The 21409-nt window shown below is 38.7% G+C and overlaps 1 protein-coding gene across 1 annotated transcript; it reads left to right on the top strand.

Annotated features, from left to right (window-relative positions):
• Window positions 1-19085: 19085 nt before the first annotated feature.
• LOC105707971 (olfactory receptor 13F1) lies at window positions 19086-20045 on the top strand. Its single transcript, XM_012439030.2, has one exon. It carries the CDS (start codon window positions 19086-19088, stop codon window positions 20043-20045), a length of 960 nt encoding a protein of 319 aa, XP_012294453.2.
• The last annotated feature ends 1364 nt before the right edge of the window (window positions 20046-21409 follow it).

Here is a 21409-nt window from a genome sequence, read left to right as displayed (position 1 = left end):
CCCAGTTAGTTTTAATGGAGTTGAAGTTATTTTCAAAAAATTAAACGGCATCATATTGGCAACAATTCACAAAGGAAAGAAATGTGATCTGTGAAACATCATGGTACAATCACTGGACTTCCAAGCTAGTAATGCTCTATAAATTCATATGCACAATTCCATCTGGACAGGAAACTATCAGCCAAACAGCGCCAGATTTACACATCCTTTTAGGAACTAGTGCTGAAAGAGTAATTTTAAACATTTAAACCCAGCGTTACTTTTTAAAACTTAAAAGTATGCAAGTGCAATTGAAGTGCACTAATGACTTTTAGTGTAGCTTTAACCTACATTAATCAGAAATGTTCTCATTGTTTGCAGATGGACTTTACTGAAATGGCTTTGCAGGATTTTGCTTACCCATTACTGCAGTTGGAAGCAGCATAATTTATTTGCGTTGCATCCTTTATGCAAACGGTATCCATTCCCCAAATGTTCTCTTGAATTAAATAAGGCAAGAGTGTAGACAGAATAAATTAAAGAAAATCATAGCATGCAAATATTGTAGAAGGAATTAATTAAACCCTGCATGGCACTGAGCCAGAAAAAGAGAGAGAGAGAAACTATTAAGTATATTCAAGAACATGAAAAAAAATATTTAGATGATATTTGGGGGAAATGGAATGTTGAAAATGATAGTGAATAGTGGAAACTACCATAATTATGAAGGGAAAAATAGGCTATTTTACTAAAAAGAGATTAAACAGAATTCAGAGTTAAATGTGACTTCAGTGTTAGATAACTTCATAGTTAAATACAGAACAGAATGTTCTCTGAAGAAATGATCACAAATTTCATTCAGCTAAGATGTAGTTGTATATTATGATAGGAAATAATTCAATGAGGCAGGGTTTTTAGGTTGTCTGTGATATATTCAACTTCATTTTGGAAGTAAAATCACAGTAATGACATGCAAAAGAATACACTGCACCTGCCTGATGAATTCTGCCTAAACATTTCTAAGTAAAGTCACAACAGTTATATATTCTTCCAAAATAATGCCACAATTTCTACTACTAAGATAATGAAGAAGTCTCACATGTGGGATTATTAGATCTTCTGATTAACTGTGGGTTTGACACAATCCCTAGTATATTAAGCCTAGGTAAAAATTACTTTTCATTGGCAAGTACTGAATAAACTCACAGTATGGTGGTGGAGATGTCAAAATACACATGTGATAAGAGATACAAGAGAATTTTGCAAAGTTCTTAGAGAGCTCCGAGGAGGAATTCCTGAATTGGTCTGGGAGAAGCCAGGGAAGATTGCACAGTTGATATGACACTTGCCTGGTGTTTTAAAAGATGACCAAAAACATAAAGTTGACAAGGACATTTTAGACCTAAGTAAGAACATGTGCAAAGACACAGGGATGGAGGCCTCTGCTCACCCACCTCTCAATAATCAGCAGTTCTTGAGCATGAAAAGAAATGAGGAAAGAACAGGGAATGAAACTAGAAGGCACAGAGTGTTAAGATGTGAATTTGCCTTCCTGTAGGGAGACAGGAAAATTTCTGCAGGCTAGGCAAAGGCACAGGGTGGGGCAGGCTGGGGACGTCCATGATAAACTAGAGATCCTGGATTCTTTCCAAAGGAGGCATCCTCCAAGAGGCGTATATTATATTGTGTGAATACAATATTTCGCATGAAATATTCAGTGTTTATATATGGGAACTAATTCAAACTCTTAACAATTAAACTAATATATAAGCCAAAAACAAACATTTCTGAGGGAAAATTCTAATTAAATAAGCTGCCATTTTGTAACCTTTGCTCTGATGTATGCATATAAGAATAATACATACATTGACTTAATCCTATCCCATGCTGTATCTAATCTTGTAGATCTAGAAGCTTGTCATATAACTCTATATTAACATTATCAATACATCGTCCTGTAGTTCCTTTTATCTTAAAGTGAGTTACATAAGGGCTCCAAGCAATGAATGTAACTATATCTTTTAAATTTTATCCTATAGGGCAAGAATCTGCATATTTATGTATGTAACAGAATCTTGCAGAACGTTAAAAACTTAGATTCCTGGGCATCATCCTCATACCAGTAATATCAGAATCCCAAGACCCAGGTATGTGCTTTCTCAGCAAGCCCTCCAGATTTTTCAGACACAATGCTCTGATAACTACATATTAACAATCTCTTATATAAAGAATTGTCAATGTGAATGAAAAGGTTTATACTTTTCCTACTGCATACACTGAATATGATCTGCAGCAAAGGCTAATCAGAGTCAGAAAGCTGGGATAATCAGACTTTTAAATTAGATGCTACTTGATCATGGGAGACCTAAGTCTGTCTCATTGAGTCTCCTTCTGTAGACTGGCAGTCAAAACATGTTAGCAACAGAGAGTCAAGCACTTCCAAAAGTCAAACCTCATGATATGGCTCTGACATCCATGCTACCTGTCTCAATCTTTAGCCAATGTGTTCATAATTACAAAAATAAAAATAAAAGCCCACCACACTGAATTTCTCATCAGTCTATGAATTTACAGAATTTTTTCATGTGTCAATACTTTTGGAGGACCTGTGCCCACTGTCTGCAAAGCCCTCCCTCCTGTTCAGTTCTTCACCTAGCAAACTTCCAGTCTTTCCTTTAAAGACCTGAGGAAATGATACCTCCTCATTGGGAAAGCTCTCCCAGAAGCCCAGGAGATTCAGTGGCCTCCCCTTTAATTCCCACAGTAATCTGTCAAAACGGTTGTTAACATATTTCATTGAGATGATATTTGTCTTACTGTATCTTTTATGAGACCTTGAGCTATTTAGACTATTCAGCCTAAATGGTAAACCTAGCAGCCCTTCACAGACACCATATAATGAACTCAATTTTAAGTATTTGTGATAAGATTGCCACAGTGAAGGGCCCTAGAGCAATTAAGCCACAATCAACCCAGCCCAACCATGACTGAGTTCATTAATAACCAAAAATCTTTTAGTTAAATGGAATTCTATTAAGAAATCCTAAATCAGCTCAATTACTAGATGCTACATTCTGTACTCCACTGTCTTAATTGGTGAGATCTATCCCACCGTAATGCCTAGGTTGTTTGTAATGCATGAGTTTCTGCTACCAGAAAGTTATCATACTAGTAAAGGACAAGATCTCCATTAAAGCTCATTCAGTAAATTAGAGAGAGACAGCAGGCCATACCATAAAGAGCCAGGATCCTGAAGTCAGATGAGCCTAGGTTCAAACTTTACATATTCCACTGTGTGACTCTGAACAGGTTACTTTATTATGAAAAACCTCTATTACTTAATCTGTAAAATGGAAATTGTTTCACAGGGTGAAGAGTTAATTAGATAATTAAATATGTATGAAAGTACCCAGCATATTGGCTAACTCATAATAATCACTCATAAATTTTTTATTGCTGTTGTTATACTGAACCGTTGAGCCAGGCACCAAGCCCTTTCCATTATAAAGCCTGAAAGAACTGAGGCATGAAGGTGGGATGTGATAGTTGATTGATCCCAGGTTTACAAGGAGGGCATTAGCAGAAGGATTAAACTGACATGCTAGGATGTATAGTATCAAAACATATCTTGCAAACTCCAAGATATATGAAGGGACTTTACCTCATCTATGTACTTGTAAGTTGGTAGATCTGTTTTAAAGACTTTGAAAAGTCTTGCTTTTGATAAAATTAGATGTTTAAAGTCACCTACTAATCTATGGAGAGTGATACAGTTTGGATGTTTGTCCCCTTCAAATCTCATGTTGAAATGTGATCCCCTCTGTTGAAGGTGGGAACTGGTGTTTGGGTCACAGGGGCAGATCCTTCATGAATGGCTTGGTGCCTTTCCCCATGAGAGTAAGTGAGTTCTCGCCCTGTTAGTTCACATGAGAACTGGCAGTTTAGAAGAGCCTGACATCTCTCTTGCTCCCTCTCTCACTATGTGACACGCCAGCTCCCCTTGCCTTCCACCAAGAGTAAAAGCTTCCTGAGACCTCACCAGAAGCTGAGCAAATGCCAGCACCATGCTTCTTGCATAACCTGCAGAGCTCTGAGCCAAGTAGGCCTCTTGTCTTAAAAATTACTCAGTCTCGGGTATTCCTTTACAGCAACACAAATGGGCTAAGACAGACGGTCGTAATTAGAACATGCTGACTGGGAAAGAGACCAATATTAAAGAGGAGAACAAGTAGTGGCCTGAGCAGGGCCTTGGTGCTTCCCTCAGAGTCTGTTGGACTTAAGAGCCCAGTTTTGTTTTGTTTTTTTTTTTTGAGACTGAGTTTCACTCTATTGCCCAGGCTGGAGTGCAGTGGCACGATCTTGGCTCACTGTAGCCTCTGTCTCCCAGGTTCAAGCGATTCTCATGCCTCAGCCCTCACAAGTAGCTGGGATTACAGGCACCAGCCACCACGCCTGGCTAATTTTTGTATTTTTAGTAGAGATGGCATTTTATCATGTTGGCCAGGCTGGTCTTGAACTCCTGACCTCAAGTGATCCACTCACCTCATCTTCCTAGCGTGTTGGGATTACAGGCGTGAGCCACCACACCCGGCCCACTTAATTATTTTGGTCCTAGATATTTAACCTATCAGTGTGCCAAGAGTTAAGTGGCATCTTAGGGGCTGGTTCATAACAAACAAATTCTCAAGAGATAAATGATAAAGCAGACACTAAGAGATTTATAAATTTACCATGGAAGAATAAACAGCAGATTTACTAATTTACCAAAAAAATAAACACTTTCAACAAGCCCAGGACACTCTTCCTGGCATTAGATATCAGATACTTAGGTAGTCTGGAAATGGATGTGTTGTCAAAAGTTTGCTCAGTAACAAAGAATCAGAGAAAAGGAACAGGATACTCTTGAGGAATATTTCAACAAAGATAAAGAAAAGCTAACGGTTTCCCCAGGTCCCCTAATCCTGTTCATTTTCTAGTGGTCAGACTGTGATAAAGTGTCTCTATGTGGTACAAAATACCTCCTTTTCTAGAACTCAAGCAGATAAGGCCACTCTTTTGTTAACAGGACCATGCACCCTGCAGATAATTCAGTGACACCTTTCCCTTCTTATAGCCTGGCCACTTTAGTAAAGCCTAGACATTGTCCATAATTTAGTCATTTATCTTTGTACCAGTTTGTAAACTGCATGGTTATGTCTGTACATGATTAAACTCTTGGATACTGTGTGCTGAGTCCTATGAGATACCCTCACGGAGAATGATTTTATCTACCTACAAGCGTTGAAGACACTTTATCATGACACTTACAGAAATGACAACACCAGCTCTCACTGGTCCCATTAGGACACACAAGAAATTCTCCTTTTACACTGCAATAGGACTAGCAACTTTGACTCTTTGTAATACGACTTCATGATGGATGCAGTCATTTCTCAAGGATACTTGTTGTTGAGGGTAGTCTTCATTTTCGGTAGATGGTTTATAGAAGTATTTAAATGTGTTTCAGCAAGTTAAACATGTCAGTACATGTCAAAACACTTAATTATAATGAGAGTCTATGACCTTAGCACAAACATGATGTCAATATCAAGAGACCTCTTGCTACAATTAACATCCTCCTTGAACAGAGTCTCTTTGAAATGACTTTTTCCCAAGCTCTTAAACAAATTAATGACTGCACATATTTCCTAATTGAAATATTCATGGCATTAATTTTTTATGGAATTCAGGAATTCTGTAGGCTAGAAATAATTTGATTTCTCAGAGTGGGAAGAAGTTTTCTAACAAGAGCCTAATAAAAGAAACTTTGTCTCTATTAATCATAATTAATAGAGAATGATATACAATATAATCTGAATCGGCATAATAAGAAAAATTGTTAATAAAGTTCAGTAAAAGAAGTTGCATCATTAAGTCTGGATACTTGCTACAGAGTAGGAACTCAAGAAATGCTAAATGAAACTTACATCTGTCACCATGGTGTAAAGTTTTGGTTATGAAGAAATTTTCATTGATTTTTATTTGAGGTGATGTTTTGGACATTTCTCCTTCAATTTTAAATGAATAAATACTTACCAAGCACTGGCTAAATGTGATTCAACTCTACATGCTAGTCAGGCACACCATGCTAAGTACTATGGTGAGTTAATACTAAGTTAGCATCTCAGAGAATTTAAATTTATTCAATCATATACAAATTGTGGGGTGTATTCATTTACAGATGTTCAGGTATGATATTATTTCATTGGATTTTGAAGACAATACCTCAATTATATTTATCAATTTTTATTTGTTTATCCTTAAAAATAATAACATTAATAATAAAACATTTAGACTTATAGTCTTGTGACCTGCCTGTATGTCATGTATCAAATCAATTGTTGGTTCTTTATATAGTTCTTAAGAGGACTCCCAATTTCTGAGCTACTGGGTTAGCTGTTTTTAATCTGTTCAATCACACAGTTTGAGAACATTTATTTACAAAGCTCCAGTAGTGTGCTGAATCCTAGGAATACAGTGTGAGTGAAAACAAATGAGATGCCATTTTCCGTCTGTGTGACTCCGTGAAGGTATAGCTTATATCTTATTTTAGTATGTTGCCTTTCATTTTTGGCCATGTCTTACTACAAGGGCTCCTATTGCTATTTTTAGTAATATATATTTTACCTGGCAATTCTTCAGCTAGCTCTGTGGTTGTGTTCTCTTATACTAGCAGATCTCACATTTACTCCATTGACAGAGCATCTGAAAGATGCAGCGTTCTCTGCAGAAGTGTAATTAACCTGGCATAAAATTAGGAAGAATTTTTCCACAGCCATGTGACTCCATTACGTTAATAAACTATACATTTATATGTAGGAATACATCATTCCACGCATTAAAAAGCTGTTGAATGAAACTAAGTGGAAGGTTTTGAAAATAAATTTAAGCCAGTGAAAAAAGAGTTAAGTATTAAAATAATGTTATTTGAGAATGCTGATGGATTAAAGAATTAATAAGCTCATTAAGGTTAAGAGAGGACATTCAAGAGCTGGCCTTCAGTGAGGAAGAGGACACTAATCATGATGACGATCATGACTCAGCAAATATGCTCAAAGACATATCCAGGTGTTATGCCCACCCTCACATGCCTGACCCCTAAAAGCGGCCAGCAGAATGATCAACGAGGTTTGAGAAAAGAGGCAATAGCAAGAGGGCAAGAATAACCTACAGGCTGCCATGGTATCTTCATCAGCCACCGGCAAAGTATCTGACGGTTGCCGTGTATTCTGGTACTGATCACAATGGGCATTCAGGTCATTCACGCTGCAGACAGGCACATGTGTATATCCAGGTTATTAAATGAGCTCGACTTCATGAGGGTATACTCCTCCCCAAGACCGAGATCATGCCTTATCCAGCTCAAAGTTCTCTGGGCTGAAAACTGGGCCTTCACACTAGAAAGCATTCTTCAAAAGTTTATTGTGGGTATTAATGAGCAAAATATTTTTCTAAATATATATGATGTAAATAACACATTTGGGAAGGCAAATTTATACAACACTAAGACCCAGCTACAAGGTAACTGCGGTGGACTCATTTCCCTGCTAAAGCAGAATCACTTGCTAACATCTTCTTTGGCATTCTTTCAAGCGCCCAGTTCAGCTGCTATAGGTAGCATCATTCCCTAATGGACATCCTCGTGGGTAGAAAATAGAATACAGAATAACATTATGAAGAGCACCTTGCCTTTGCCTATGAGGTAAGCAACTAGTGCCCTTCAAGTCTCAAAAAAAAAAAAAAGAAAGAAAAAGAAAAAGAAAATAGGGCATACATAAGAGGTCTTAGAATATTTGCTATAGAAAACTTGGACATTCGGAACTTAATGAGGCTCTAGGTTGTCATTTTTTCTTTAAAACATGAAGTATGCGTGCGAACATTTTGATATATTATAATCTCTCTCTCCTACCCTATCCTATCCTACTTTATAGCCCCTTCTATTTTCCGCGGACTCAAAATTTTCCAGTCATGTACGAGATGTAAGTAAAACGTCATGTTTTTTTTTTAAAAAAAAGGAAGGAATGGAGGGACAGATTGAGGGAGGAAGGAAGGAAGGAAAAAGAGAAAAATAACGTATTGTTGCTTTTTAGCATAAAGATTTAATGACACATTTCAAACATTTCTAAACAATGGCCATGCTGACCATCTCATAAAACTTAACCACCCCCCGACACACAAAAAAGGAAAGAAATCAACCAGAGGATACTTACTGTAAGGCCGGTCGCCTCGCCGGGACCTTGGACACACCCCTGCTTCCCTCACCAGGAGCTCGGACACCCCCTGCCCCTCGCCGGGACACGCCCATCCCCCTCTGCGCCTAGAAACTACGTCACCACTCCACGCCCGGCACCAAGCTCTGCACTCAGCACCTAGCTCGCGGTTAAAGAACTCCGCCAAAATTTAAAAGCAGCCCCACCAGAACCTGCCCAATAGCATTTTGTCCCATCCAGGTCTCACTCCGCCCTGGGCGCCGGCTCACCGGAAATCCCGCCTACCTGCCAATAGCAGCTTGCCACGTCCACGTCCTGCTCTCCCATAACCAATCAAACGCCTCCACTCCCTATAAAACCCCCACGTCTGAGAGGAGTCCGTGAGACTTCTCTGGCCCTTCCTGTCGGACCACAAAACCTTGCCCAGGAGTCGATTAAATTTCTTCATTTCAATAACTGGCCTCCATTGCCTCTCATTTCAGCCTTACACTTATAATCCCTACTTGGGAAATAGTTATAAGGCCTTCTGCTATGGGTTAAATTGTGCCTCCCAAATATTATTATTCAAGTTCAAGTCTCCAGGATCTCAAAATTTGACATATTTAGAAATAGGGCCATTGCTGATGTAGTTAATTAAGATGATGTCATACCTAAGTAGTGCAGGCCCCTAATCCAATATAACTGATGTCCTTATAAAAAGGGAAAATCTGTACAAAGAAATGGACACAGGGAGCATGCCATATAAAGATGAAGGCAGAGATTGGGGTGATGCTTCTATAAACCAAGGAATGCCAAAAAAAAAAAAATGCCAGCAAATTACCAGAAGCAAGGCTGGAGGCATGGATCAGAGTCTCTCTCACAGGCCTCAGAAGGAACCAACCCATGATCTGGACATCTAGCCATTAGAACTGTAAGTCAATACATGTCTGTTGTTTAAGCCACCCAGTCTGTGGTCCATTGTTATGACAGCCCCACCAAACTAATATGCCTTCTTTGAAGTCATTTGCTGAATACAGGAGGGCCTGTCTTGACAAGCAAGCCATCCCCCTTCCTGCCCCCACTGAAACCATGCTACGGGAGAAGCTTGAGTTCTGCCTCGGCTGAAGCTGTAGAATCACTTATCATGGAAACCAACAGTGTTCTATTTTGTTCTCTTGTGATCACACAAAGCAGAAGCAGGATTAGCACTGGAGCCACAGGGGCTCCAAAGAGTTTATCTATCTATCTATCTATATTTTTTTGAGATAGAGTCTCGCTGTCACCCAACCTGGAGTGCAGTGGCGCCATCTCAACTCACTCCAACCTCTGTCTCCTGGATTCAAGAGATTCTCCTGCCGCAGCCTCCCAAGTAGCTGGGATTACAGGCTCGCGCACCATACCCAGCTAATTTTTGTAATTTTAGTAGAGACGGGCTTTCACCATGGTGGCCAGGATGGTCTCCATCTCTTGACCTCGTGATCCCCCCTCCTCGGCCTCTTAAAGTGCTGGAATTACAGGCGTGAGCCACGCCCCCCGCTGAGTTTATCTATATTTACCATAAACAATGGCCAAGCAAGGCAGCCATTGGCTGACACATGAATGTAAAAGATACATCAAGTGTCCTTCAGTTCAGGGACAGGGATGAAACCTTGTACTTAGTCTGTTCTCCACAGCCTCCAGTTCAATACTGAACACAGAGCTTTGCCTTAGTATTTAAACTTCAATATAAGACACTAGCAACTCTCTTCCGCAGTTTATTCTGTTTTAAAATAATTTGAATAAAAATATAAACAAGAATTTTTTTCTATTTTTAAGTATTAATAACAACAGAAAAACAAAGCACTGCATGTTTTTTCTCTACTGAGAAACCTTTTCATAGGGGGAGGGTGGGTTCCATGAAAGACATGTAAGTCTTTTTCGCCATCTACTGGCAATAGAGGATTATAACATCAGAGATCTTAAATTTAAAATTGCCTTCCAGCACCAAGCTTTATTGAGGTATACTTGACAAATAAAAATTGTATCTTAATCCTTTCAAGGACAATTAAAACTATACTTAGAAAATTGCAGTAGTGTAGGGTTCACAAATAGAGCTGTATCCCTGTGTGTACACAGGGAAGGCCAGGGTAACCTTTCCTTGCCTCTTACTTTGGGCCTGTGTGCAGGAATGCTACCTCTGTGACGAACTATTTATTCATCTAACAAATCTCTACTTAGTCATTACTACATTCCAGCCTCCGTAATGGTAATGAAAAGCTGACTAACAGGAGTTGGAGACCAGCCTGGCCAACATGGTAAAACCCCATCTCTACTAAAAATACAAAATTAGCCAGGCATGGTGGTGCGTGCCTGTAAACCCAGCTACTCAGGAGGCTGAGGCAGAAGAATCGTTTGAATGAGAAAGGAGGAGGTTACAGTGAGCTGAGATCACACCACTGCACTTTAGCCTGGATAGCAGAGCAAAACTCTGTCTCAAAAAAAAAAAAAAAAAAACAGAAAACTAAGACACCTAATTCACAATATAGGCAATCATACAATACGAGGGAATCAGACCTAATGTGTCTGTCAGACCCAAAGTGACAGCTCACAAATGTCAAATTTAAATGCATTTATTCTGCCCTTGCTATGCTTCCAAAAATATGCAAAATATCACCCATCTATGGTTACTTTTTTCGTTAACGTCGGCCTTCCTCTGACTATCCGAATCCTTTGGTGGTGGGATCCTGTGTCCCATGACTTCCAAACGCCTTGGCTTTGCCCCATGTTCCTGCTTCAGGCTGCAACCCACCTTTAGTTTCGGTGAAGTTTGCAGCCACACCTCTTCGACTTTGTTCCTTGAACATTTTTCTTAGATATGATTGTATTTGCTCTAGTTTCTGTGATCAGCTTAGAGAACCCTTACTAACCAAAAATTATGCTGGAAAGCCAAACGGAGATGACATCAAAACCCCAAGGCCTTGAGGTCCCTGTTCCCGGGAGATGAGACATGCCTTCTTTACTGCCTGTGTCGAAAAGGCAGTGCAATTGTTTACAATAGCAAAGACGTGGAACCAACCCAAATGCCCATCAAAGACAGATCGGATAAAGAAAATGTGGCACATATACACCATGGAGTACTACACAGCCATAAAAAGGATGAGCTCATGTCCTTTGCGGGGACACAGATCAACTGGAAACCATCATTCTCAGCAAACTGATACAAGAACAGAAAACCAAACACCACATGTTCTCACTCATAAGTGGGTGTTGAACAATGAGAACACATGGACACAGGGAGGGGAACATCACACACTGGGGTCTGTTGGGGGTTGGGGGGCTAGGGGAGGGATAGCAGGGGGTGGGGAGATTGGGGAGGGATAACATTAGGAAAAATCCCTAATGTAGGTGACGGGGGGATGGAGGCAGCAAACCATCATGGCATGTGTATACCTATGTAACAATCCTGCAAGATCTGTTCATGTACCCCAGAAATTAAAGTAAAATGTTTAAAATGGCAGTGCAAACCACAGTTCTGTGCACCCAGATTTCAACAATGACCACTACATCTGCCTAAAGTATCTGCTTTGCTGGCGTCCTGATTTTAGAAAGTTGTCATAAAGCTTACCAAGTGACCATGCTCTCTGGCACCAAAGAAGCAAACTTATTACCAAGAGAAAAGATTAGTATATTTTGGTGGCCAGATTAGTTAACAGAATCTCAAACCTTGCCCTCCATTCAAGGTACTAACCTTAATAATAGGCCCTGAGTATGTTCCTGAAGAGGTGTAAGCTACCCAGGTACCAAGTGACCAAGATCCTCTGTTATAGACGGAATAGTGTCTCCCAAATTTCATTTGTTGCAGTCCCAACCTCCCGTACTTCAGAATAAAATCATATTTAGAGCGGCGATTAAAACCACATTGAAAGAGGTGATTAAGGCCAGATATGGTAGCTTACACCTTGGATCTCAAGATTTTGGAAGGATAAGGTAGGAGGACCACTTGAAGCCGAGAGTTCAAGACCAGCCTGGGCAACAAAGACACCATCTCCACAACATTGTTTAAAGAAGTGATTAAGTTAATATTAAGTCTTCAGAGTGGAACCTAATTCAGTGTGAGTGGTGAGTAGTATCCCCATAAAAAGAAACGTGGACACGAAGAGAAAAATCAGATGCATCTACACAGAGAGATGACCCTGTGAACACACCTGGAGGTGTTAAACCTGCTAACACCTCAACCCCTTGAACTTCTAGTCTCCAAAAGTGTGACAAAATAAATTTCTGTTTAACTCACTTTGGCTGTGCTATGTTATTACGGTAGCCTTAGCAAACGAATACAACCTCCTATGCAATAACCTAATCTTGGTTCAACACTCCTTCCCCTCTAGAAAATGTGAAAGTCTCCATGCAGTCTTCAACTTGAGTAACAGCCCTTCTTCTTGGAAGATAAAGTCTTTTAATTGATACTTACTCGTCTATGGAAAGGTAAAATGATTTTTCAGCCAGATTTATATTCACTCAGGGATAAACAATTATCTTCTTTAAGCGAGATCAGTAAAATGTCAAAGAAGCTCTCTCAGCCCCACATACTCATCAGGCCCCTTCCCTCATGATGTATCTATGCATACAGACTCTCCTGAGATCACTGAAATGAGTATCCAGCCCCTGGTGTCTTTTATCAGTACATCTGTGGTGGGATTCCCAGGAACTTCTACAATGTGTCAAAAGAAAACGTTTTAATGTCTACCAGGCCACATTATGACCTCAACTGAGAGCTCGTCCTCTCAAATTATGTTCAATTATGCTATTCTGCCTAACTCCCTGAATTTAGTTAATACTGTACAGTCAACACCAGGTGACGATATAACCCAAGTAATGTACATCTCTGCCTGTTGTAGTATCTCAGAATCCAAACTCGTCCCATCCACTTTCATTGAGAGACTTCTAATTTCAGTATTATTTTCAATCTCTTCTCCTCAATTCTTTAAGTGATTTATTAAAAATTCAATTGATTAAAAATTCATATTTATATTGCTTTCCTTCTGGTAAAAATCCCTTTTGAGCACCTAAAATGGGAACTATAGAGGCTCTCAACTGGCACAGACCATCCCATGTGACAACGCCAGCTTTACTACCCAGAACTCCCTCTTTCAAACTCAATAATCTAGTCACATTGATCTACGTATCTTTTCCTGAGTACAAAATGACATTTTATGACTCCAGGTTTAAATAAACAGTTATTCTCTGCCTGGAAGGCTTTGCTTTCACATACTCATTGGGCTGCATGTGACAACTTTCAAATTCTATTCTGACAGCAATTTTTTTTATGATGTCCTTTGTAATCTTTCCCAGACCTCAGCAAAGGGTGCTCACTCACTCCCATGATTGACAAATAATTCTATCATTCTATCATTAAACTATAATTCCCTGATTAGATTGAGAGGATGCTCAGGAAAGGGTTTATACCTTTATTATCTTCTTACCTCTAGCACCTAACAAAGACAGTAATTTAAAATTGGTGGCTGTTAATTAAATAACTTATTCAGGATCAGGAATAGAGCAGGAAACGTGGTCTTTGTGTGCTTCCTTGCTTTTTGAGGGGAGGGAGGTGATTAGAGTGGGAATATTAGAAATGTTGATTTTGCACTACAAAGGAACTGTCATTCTAACAGTTCCTGTGCCCACACTTGTATGAACACCTGGGAGGTTCATACATCTTGAATGTGGCCCCCCTGGACACCCATTTGTGGTTTTGCTTTATCTATTTTCTCAGCACTGTTGTTTTCACGGCAGTCACTGGATTAATCCCATGCTCATCTGTATCTGATAAGCTTTCAGTTTGTCATCTCACAACCAGAGATGGGGCACAGAGCAGCAGCATGCAATTGTTAAAAAAAAAAAAAAAAAAAAAAAAATCTCAATTTGTTTAGCTTTCAAGCATATTTTTAGGCTTCTTCCTGGTTTCTCCCTGTATCAGCAGATCATAACAACCTCCCTCTTTTAGACAAGCTAGGCTTTCTCAGAGCCCTTCATGCTGGAAAAAACAAGAAAACATATGGATAAATATATAGGTCCCCCATCTCAGATTTAGACCGAGCCTCTTCCCCATCACTCCAAGTAAGTGGCTTTAACCTTCCTAGTTCTTTGACTGGACAGCCAGCCCATGCTTCCAAATACTTTCTTGCTCCTCCTCTGCTCTTCCAACTCAGTGCTGGATCTTCACAGTTTCAAGCCTGAATCACCTCCTATTATTTTTTCACATTGATTTGATTCCTTATTCTGCTAGCATGGAATTATCTACCCCTTAGTCTAGCTATTTTTCATTCTTGTCCTCCAGTGTCTACACTTTAGCTTTCACTGATATTCACAGATGATTAATAGAGATCTAGTAGAAAAAAATATATACATATAAAGAGAGAGAAATATATGATTATATGTAATAGATATATTATTTTGTACTTTATATATATACACACATCCACATAATTCTGTAGTGTCAATGAACTCACTGTAGCTATGCAAGAAAGAATCATTACATAGCTTACATGCTTTTACAAGTGAATATCAGTTTTGAAATATTATATTTGAAAGGGTTATGAAAGAGGATCTATTTCAATTCTCTCCAATTAAGCACGAGAAAAAGGAGACTGAATGTGGAGATATGTCCAAGGTGAAACAGCCAGATAGTCAATTAAAAGACTGAATGTTCTCCTGCTAAGATCAGGAACAAGGCAAGAACGTCCACTATCACCACTTCTGCATAACATTATATTGACTGTCTTAGCCACGGCAGTAAGGCAAGAGAAATAACTAAAAGGGGTTACAGCTGGAAAGAAAGAAGGAAACTGTCCCGATTCACAGACAACCAGATTGTATATGTGAACAGTGACTAAAATTTCCAAGGAATCCACACAATAAATAAAATTAATAAAAGAATCTATAAAGTTATCAGGATATGTTACTACACACACACACACACCAGTTGCATTTCTATTTACCAACAAAAAGAAATCGAAAAATATATTTTTAAAATACCACATATTTTAAAGCATAAAATAACAGAGAAAATTAACTTTTTTTTTTGAGACAGAGTCTCACTCTGTCACCCAGGCTGGAGTGCAGTGGTGCCATCTTGGCTCACTGCAAACTGTCGCCTGGGTTCAAGTGATTCTCCTGCCTCAGACTCCCAAGTAACAGGAATTATAGGAGCACACTACCACACCCAGATAACTTTTGTGTTTTTAGTAGAGACGGGGTCTCACCATGTTGGCCTGGCTGTTCTGGAACGCCTGACCTCAAATGATCCACCCGCCTCAGCCTGCCAAACTGCTGGGATTACAGGCTTGAGTTGCCACGTCTGACAGATATGTAAAACTTTTATACTGAAAGCTACAGAACATTGAAGACAGAATTTAAAAACCTATAGAAATGAGAGATACATTGTTCATGAATCAGAAGAATCCATATTAGTAAAATATCATTTCTCCTGAGATTGATCTACACATTACTGCCATACCATTCAAAATCTAGAAAGAGATTTTGGAGAAACTGACAATTTTAGGGCCGATAGGAAAAGAAAAGGACCTAGTATACCAAAGACAACATTGAAAACAATAAAGTTTGAGGATTTACACTACTTTATTGTAAACTTATTATAAACCTATAACAATCTAGGCACTGTGGTATTGGCATAAAGAAAAACAAATAGATCAGTGGAACAGAATGAAAGAATTCAGAAAGAAATCCATGCAATATATAGTCAGTTGATTTTATTTTTATTTTACTTTAAGTTCTGGGATACATGTGCAGAACGTGCAGGTTTGTTAACACATGTATACGTGTGCCATGGTGGTTTACTGCACCTAACAACCTGTCATCTAGGTTTTAAGCCTCACATGCATTAGGTATTTGTCCTAATGCTATCCCTCCCCTTTTCCCCGATCCTGCAACAGACTCCAGTGTGTGATGTTCCCCTCCCTGTGTCCATGTGTTCTCATTGTTCAATTCCCACTTATGAGTGAGAATATTCAGTGTTTGGTTTTCTGTTCCTCTGTTAATTTGCTGAGAATGATGACTCACAGCTTCATCCATGTCCATGCAAAGGACGTGAACTCATTCTTTTTTATGGCTGCATAGTATTCTGTAGTTTGCATATGCCACATTGTCTTTATTCAGTCTATCATTGATGGGCTTTTGGGTTGGTTCCAAGTCTTTACTATTGTAAATAGTGCTGCAATCAACATACATGTGCATATGTCTTTATAGTAGAATAATTTATAATCAGAGATAAAATTCCATGAAGGTTCAGTATTTCTTCTTTTCAGCATTTTTCTGAAGTATCTCCAAAACAGAAATGTAGTCTGTCACTGCATAAATAGTGGGGAATAAGATTGGCAGCCTTCCTGAGACTTATTCATTGCCTCCATATGATCTTTCTGTGGGTAGCCCTAAAATAAATGTACTCTTCTAACTCTTCTCTCAAGCACAATCAAGGCAACCTAAATGATTCACTTTGAGCCTCACAAGCTTTGGTCTATACAAACTGAACAGGTAAGTTAGAAGGAGTATCAGATAATCAAATTCAGAGGAAAAGTAGATTTGGAGGCCAGAAGTTAGTCCATTTCTTTTCTCTCTTTTGCTTCAATCATTTATATTGCAGTTGCAACAAATATTGTCTAAGTGAAAAAAGAAAAGGAAGGGCATTGCCATAGTTGAAGAGAGAAGAAATGATGAAAAGAGAGAATAAATACAAGGAAAAAAGATGATTCAAAAACCATAGAATGGAGAAAAATCTAACATTTACTTAATTACCTATTTTATTTATTAATGACTTAGCATTATTAATTACCTATCTATTACAGTCTTAGTTGCTTTACATGAAATATCTTTATTCCTCAGAACACTTCTGATAAGGAAATATTGTCATTGCCCTTTTATTAATAATCTGAATCTCAATGAGGATCATCAGCTTGCTGTAGGTGACAAAAATGAAGTGGTAAAGTCGAAAGTGTTTATTGCACAAAAGTCCCTAGTCTTCCCTGTGCACAAAGCTTTCCTACAGTTAAAGAAGGGAACCATATACATGATCCCAAGGCCATGAAAGTTATATCTCTGTTTGGAGTGAGTACATGAAAGATCTAAAAGATGCATACTGATTGCAAATACTACCGAGTGAAGAGGAGAATTTTTTTTATTGTGCTTCTAAAAACCTTGGCAATCATTCAAATTTAAGACCTTCTCTGAGAATGAAGAACATTTGATGTGATATAAACAATTCAGTAATGGCCTTGATTACAGTCTGCTACTAAGAAGGAAGTTATACAATCACAATTGTACAATGATGACATTGACAGTATGCATTTCCCACACCTCCACACACTGTTAACTGTGTCTCTCACCTGGAAAACAGACAAGTTATGAACAGGGATTATAAAGCATCACTCATTCAGTGGATTTCTGAAGGGCAAAGATGTCTTGATAGGGTGGAGTTTACTTCCCAAAAGAAAAGGTCTTTCTGAAAGCAGATGGACCTTCATGTTCTATGAGAAATATCTACCTTCAATGGCCCTCTCTTTTTTTTTTTTTTTAATTGCATTTTAGGTTTTGGGGTACATGTGAAAAACATGCAAGGTTGTTGCATAGGTGCATACGTGGCAGTGTGATTTGCTGCCTTCCTCCCCTTCACCTATATCTGGCATTTCTCCCCATGCTATCCCTCCCCAACTCCCCACCCCCCCCCCCTGTCCCCCCCTCTCTTTAAGCCATGTTGAGTAACAGAAAAGTTAATTAAACACTGATTCCCCTCTCTTTGGTGGGATCCATATCAAGTACAACTTGATCTCATGCATATTATAAAACTCTCCTACAATCTGAAGGAGAAACTACTACCAATATTATCCAGTATTTTTAACTTAATTTAAATTAACCAGCCTGACTTCATAACACTATTGGGAGAAGGTAAAGTTCCTCTTCCCAATGACAGTGTAGATAGGAAACATGCCATGCTTATCTCTTGTTTGAATAACACTACAATTAGACAAGACAAGCTACTGACTATAATTGGATTCATGGGACACTGTCCCCAGAGTTTTAGAATTTATAATACTCTACAAATAGATTTTTAACTGTCATTTGCTGCATGAATTGGAGACTTTTCAAAAGCAACAAGTAACTTAAATTCCCCTATAGTGCCAATGGCTGGTTCTTTGGAGGATGTTTCTGCAACACAAACATCAGGACAACTATAGCAATATGAAAGAAATAGCTGTCATGTGTCTCCCAGCATGAGACACATGTCACCATTTTCCTGGGTTTGAGAAGGAAACTCTGGGCTTGTGTCTAAGTGTTCTAAGTCTCTGATAATTTGTGGCTGCAGAAATCTATACCTTGTTTTGCCTTTATTCACTGAGTCTTCCAAATTATTTTGGATATATCTCTAGGAATGGCAGAAGAAACTGTGAACTTGGAAATCTGAACAGTACCTAAGTATGAAGACGGTTACCAAATCAGAGGAAGAAAATCATTCCAATGGTACAGAGGTAAATAGATCAGTTAAAATGAGCTTTTGGAAAAAGAAAGAATACAAAATATTGTTTCTTTTCTAATTCTTTTATGATATTTATTAAATACATCATCTTCCTACCCTCACATTGTCAAAAGAAAATCTTACAGCAAAAGTAATATTTTAAGGATGTATCTGACTTCCTGCTTACATTTTTCTTATTAGTGACATATTTCTTCAAACATATATTACTATCACTAACCTAGAGAAGCATTTAAGAACAGACCACAAGTTCATATAAATAAAACGTGCCAGATATGTGAAGGAGGGAGTTATGTTTTATATATGTGTGATATTAATCTGTCAATGCATATATGCAGATGAATATAACATTTAAAAAAATGTTACTGGCAAATTGGACATCTGCAACAGTATTTTTCTTCCTGGGATTTTCCAACTACCCCAAAGTTGAGGTCATCGTATTTGTGGTGTGCTTGCTGATGTATCTGTCCACCTTGCTGGGCAATGTTATTCTGATCTCCATCACCATCCTAGATTCCCGCCTGCACACCCCTATGTACCTCTTCCTCAGCAATCTCTCCTTTCTGGACATCTGGTACACCTCTTCTGCGCTCACTCCAATGCTGGCAAACTTTGTTTCAGGAAGAAACACCATTTCATTCTCAGGATGTGCTATTCAGATGTACTTCTCCCTTGCCATGGGCTCCACTGAGTGTGTGCTCCTGTCCATGATGGCATATGACCGGTATGTAGCCATCTGCAACCCCCTGAGATATCCTATCATCATGAATAGGAGAACATGTGTGCAGATTGCAGCTGGCTCCTGGATGACAGGCTGTCTCACTGCCCTGGTAGAAACGATGTCTGTGCTGCCACTGTCTCTCTGTGGTAATAGTATCATCAATCATTTCACTTGTGAAATTCTGGCTGTCTTGAAATTGGTTTGTGTGGACACCTCCCTGGTGCAGTTAATCATGCTGGTGATCAGTGTACTTCTTCTTCCCATGCCAATGCTACTCATTTGTACCTCTTATGCATTTATCCTCGCCAATATCCTGAGAATGAGTTCAGTGGAGGGCCGAAGCAAAGCCTTTTCAACGTGCACAGCCCACCTGACGGTGGTAGTTTTGTTCTATGGGACAGCTCTCTCCATGTACCTGAAGCCCTCCACTGTAGATTCACAGGAAATAGATAAATTTATGGCTTTGGTATATGCTGGACTCACCCCTATGTTGAATCCTATCATCTATAGTCTACGGAACAAAGAGGTGAAAGTGGCCATGAAAAAATTGCTGATTAGAAACCCTTTTAATACCGCCTTCATTTCCATCCTCAAATGATACTGGAACAACCACACTCATATAAATAATCAACATTACCCAGAAAACTGCATAATAGTTTACTTAAACTAACCCTGGAAAATACTCATTTTCAATAGGAGTTTACTATTATGTTCTCTTTTCTGATTTTTCTTTTTTTCTTTTTTGAGATAGAGTTTTGCTCTTGTTGCCCAGGCTGGAGTGCGATGGTGCGATCTTGGCTCACCACAACCTCTGCCTCCAGGTTCAAATGATTCTCCTGCCTCAGTCTCCCGAGTAGCTAGGATTACAGGAATATGCCACCACTCCCAGCTAATTTTGTATTTTTAGTAGAAATGGGGTTTCTCCATGTTGATCAGGTTGGTCTGAAACTCCTGACCTCAGGTGATCCGCTAGTCTTGGCCTCCCAAAGTGCAGGGATTACAGGCGTGAGCCACCATGCCTGGCCTATTCTGATTGTTCTCATAAGTAAAAGTTTTCATATTAAGGAATCATTTATGCAGAATTAATTATGTTTCCAGGTAAGCAATTAGCATTTATTGAATATTTGTATAACATTAAAATTAGATAATTGCCTTTGTTTCACATTCACTTTCTATAGAATCTCAGTGTCCAGCTGTGGCATAACCATGATAATAAATATACCTAAATTGTAAAATTTGGAGCCTAGTAAATTTTCAAATAATTTGCTCCAAATGATTCACAATCTCTCCTCAATTTAAAAAGAAATACATATTTTTTTAATTAGTATGGATACAACTCAAAGTATACATATACATACACATACACACACACACACACACACACACACACACACACACCCCTAATAATTTGAAAAACCAAAACAGCATCAATTTTGGACCTCTTCCTAGTTTCCAACATGTTAAAATGGAAAAATCATGGCTTTCGATGTAATGAAATATGAATGATTTTGTTTATTTGGAATGTATATGTGGGGGATGAGTAAATATCTGTGTGTGTGCAAATATATCATAACAAGGGTTGGCATAATTGTAATCCTCTGTGTGAGGTGGAATAGAGGTACAGTTGGGACATCCTGAAGTATCTATGGATATAAGATTAAAATGTTCTTATATTGTACCTTGTCTCAGTGAATTCGTCAACACACTCATCTATTAAGTTTATTTTTCTTAAAGCATGCTGAATTGACCAATTAAGGCTGAAGACTGAAATTACATTGCAAGAGAAATGATATATTAATGCAGATACATATTGTAGAAACAGATTCATAAATATATCTGACATATGTGAGCAAAATCGCACAAATTATAATTTTACCAATGTTACATATTGATGTACTTTTCCATGTCTTTTCCACCCTCTCTGGAGCTATAGAATATTGAGGCCAATGTGTACATTAGTTC

The sequence above is a fragment of the Aotus nancymaae genome, unplaced genomic scaffold (genome assembly GCF_030222135.1).
Source record: "Aotus nancymaae isolate 86718 unplaced genomic scaffold, 86718_ANA_hifiasm-v0.15.2.pri h1tg000003l, whole genome shotgun sequence".
Lineage (NCBI taxonomy): Eukaryota > Metazoa > Chordata > Mammalia > Primates > Aotidae > Aotus > Aotus nancymaae.
The sequence above is the reverse complement of the archived record's forward strand: the minus strand, read 5'-3'. Positions and strand labels throughout refer to the sequence as shown.

Bases quoted from the DNA above. Each gene is read 5' to 3' on its own strand.
- LOC105707971 (XM_012439030.2), top strand. From the start codon at position 19,086: ATGTTACTGGCAAATTGGACATCTGCAACAGTATTTTTCTTCCTGGGA.